General features: G+C 39.8%; 1 protein-coding gene across 1 annotated transcript; it reads left to right on the top strand.

Moving 5' to 3' along the window:
* The first annotated feature begins 490 nt into the window (after positions 1-490).
* On the top strand, positions 491-1917 carry LOC118390761 (39S ribosomal protein L49, mitochondrial-like). The gene is made up of 4 exons (XM_035781472.2): positions 491-648; positions 882-1032; positions 1357-1481; positions 1664-1917. The coding sequence occupies exons 1-4, from the start codon at positions 538-540 to the stop codon at positions 1808-1810; spliced, it is 534 nt and encodes a 177-aa protein (XP_035637365.1). The 5' UTR covers positions 491-537; the 3' UTR covers positions 1811-1917.
* Positions 1918-2460: the final 543 nt, after the last annotated feature.

Consider the following 2460-nt stretch of genomic DNA (forward strand, 5'->3'; position numbering starts at 1 on the left):
TAACGTGTAACGTAATTTACTTTATTACATTGTTCAACATTTTCTTAACATTTGTCATAATTAGTTAAAGCAACGAATTCGTATCTGCTCTCGTTGGACATCGATAACTTGTGGCATGCGAAATATATCCATACTCCGTATCTGCTCTCGTTGGACATCGATAACTTGTGGCATGCGAAATATATCCATACTCCGCGTAAGTAGACTATGGCCCTGATCGGACAGCTCAGAGCCTCTGCTCTTTTCTGTCCATAAGAAATCATTGGATTGGTGGAAGAGGCAGGGCAGGCCTGGAGCAAGGAAGGAGGGTGTGGTCAGCAAGGCATCCCCCGAGGCTGAATGCCCTAAGGTTTTTATCAGAACGGTCGTATCCATACTATGACCAATAAGCATACTATATACTCAATTTACGTCACAAACAGTATTGCTAGTATGAGTATTCGAACACAGTTTATGAATGAAAAGGATGTATTTAACTGCGCATACCTATGACGTTGTATTCTCTGATCCCGCCCACGTGTGGTGGTCAAAAGAAACATGTCGCTCCCCTTCATACACAGATCCGCAATGTTATGCAGAAGATTTAGGGCAAGTTTAAATCTTTACGATCACACGACAAGGATTCCAAATACTACGATACGGTTACGAGTGAGTTAGCTATTTGATATCAATATATTCATAAAAAATATATTTACATGGCCGAAATGTTGGTCAAATCGAAGTAACAAACGTTAGCATGAAATCAAGGATGCTAGCTAGCTCGTGTCAATGTCAAGCAATACGTAATGTGTGGAATTGGGATGGATTGTTTTTTTTATTAATGAGTTATCATGGGTATACGGGAATACATTTCTCCCTGTCTCTTCCCCTTTCAAAAACAGACATTGTGTAGCTCAGTTGGAGAAGCAAATACTGGGATATTACAATCTACAGAAGAATACAAATTTGTGGAACGACTGATCCCACCTTCACGAGTGCCCATTCCCCCTAAACATGACGGTCCTTCCCCATCTGGCTGGACCCCTCCATCAGGTAACGCTTGACACCGGAGATTGATAGCTAATTAGCATAGGTAGTCAACTGTCTTCCGTCTGTTTTCCGTAATCAAGCGCTGTAAAAGTGCAAATATGTCCAGTTGCAGCCGACAGTATATTTTTCGGTGGTATGAAAGACAAGGTCCTTATGCTTCCAAAACCATACCGCTAGTAATGTTAATGTTCAGACCGAACGTCGGGGCTCTTACCAACCCCCCCAAGTCATGATCAAAGACTAACCTAGCAGGTGACATTTACTTTATGGTTAACCTCAAATGTTTTTCCATCTTTTCCTTACCCCCTTTAACCCAACATTTTATAGAGGTACCTCCTGCTTTGCCGTACATGATCCGTCGCTCCCGAATGCACAATGTTCCTGTCTACACAGACCTCACCCATGGCAGCCGCAAGACAACCCTTGTACGCAAGGTTGAAGGGGACATCTGGGTGAGTGAGACAGAATTTCTATGGTTCTTCTGTCAAAACATTTTTGTAACTTTGGTGGAATTGCAAATCAGTATGGATGACTGACTGGAAGTACAAGAGCTTTATATTTATCTATCTGTTATGTTTTCCTGTCAATATGCAATTGTTTCCTCCTAATTAATGGTGCTACTTTCTCCTGTCAGGCTCTTGAGAAGGATGTTAAGGAGTACCTGCAACAGCTTACTGGCAAAGACCTGCCAACACAGGTCAATGAGGTGACCATGATACTTCGGGTCAAAGGTCACTTTGATACAGAGCTGAAGGAGTGGCTGGTGAAGAAGGGATTCTAACTGGACCACTGGCGAGGGGGTAAACTGTTGCAGAACAGTTGTCAGAGAAAAAAAGTGCATACTTTTCTACATGAAACCCGTTGTATTGCAATAAAATATCACCATTACCTGTTTGTGGTGTAGTCAATACTGAAAAATTAATTTACGATTTGGTGTATGGCACATTTTTCATGGCTGTTCATGATATATATATATATATATATATATATATATATATATATATAAAATAAATTATACTTGAGGGAAGTATCTCGAACGATACTGTGATGTTTATGTAGGCAGGTTTCCATTGGCACATGTTTATTCGAAAAAAGCAATGTCAAAAACAAAACAAAAAATCCTTGCAATGCTCATGGAAACTGCAGATAGTTTTCTGAAGATCGATAATATTTTTCTGTTTTCCGAATAGTAATTATGGCCGACAACATTTGAAGGTACGTGGAGCACGTGATATCACAAACTCAATTCCACATTTAATAAATTGCCTAATGCTTGCAAATAAACATGTGAAACTATAAAAATATATATTGACTTTCAAGAATACCTGAATTGCTTGGCCTTTTCTGGTTGGCTGAAAAGTTACCATGCAATTATTTAAGATCTACAATAGTGCAAGTTTTACCATAGAGTGGACTCGTAGCGATCGTTGA

This window comes from Oncorhynchus keta, chromosome 11 (assembly GCF_023373465.1).
Source record: "Oncorhynchus keta strain PuntledgeMale-10-30-2019 chromosome 11, Oket_V2, whole genome shotgun sequence".
Lineage (NCBI taxonomy): Eukaryota > Metazoa > Chordata > Actinopteri > Salmoniformes > Salmonidae > Oncorhynchus > Oncorhynchus keta.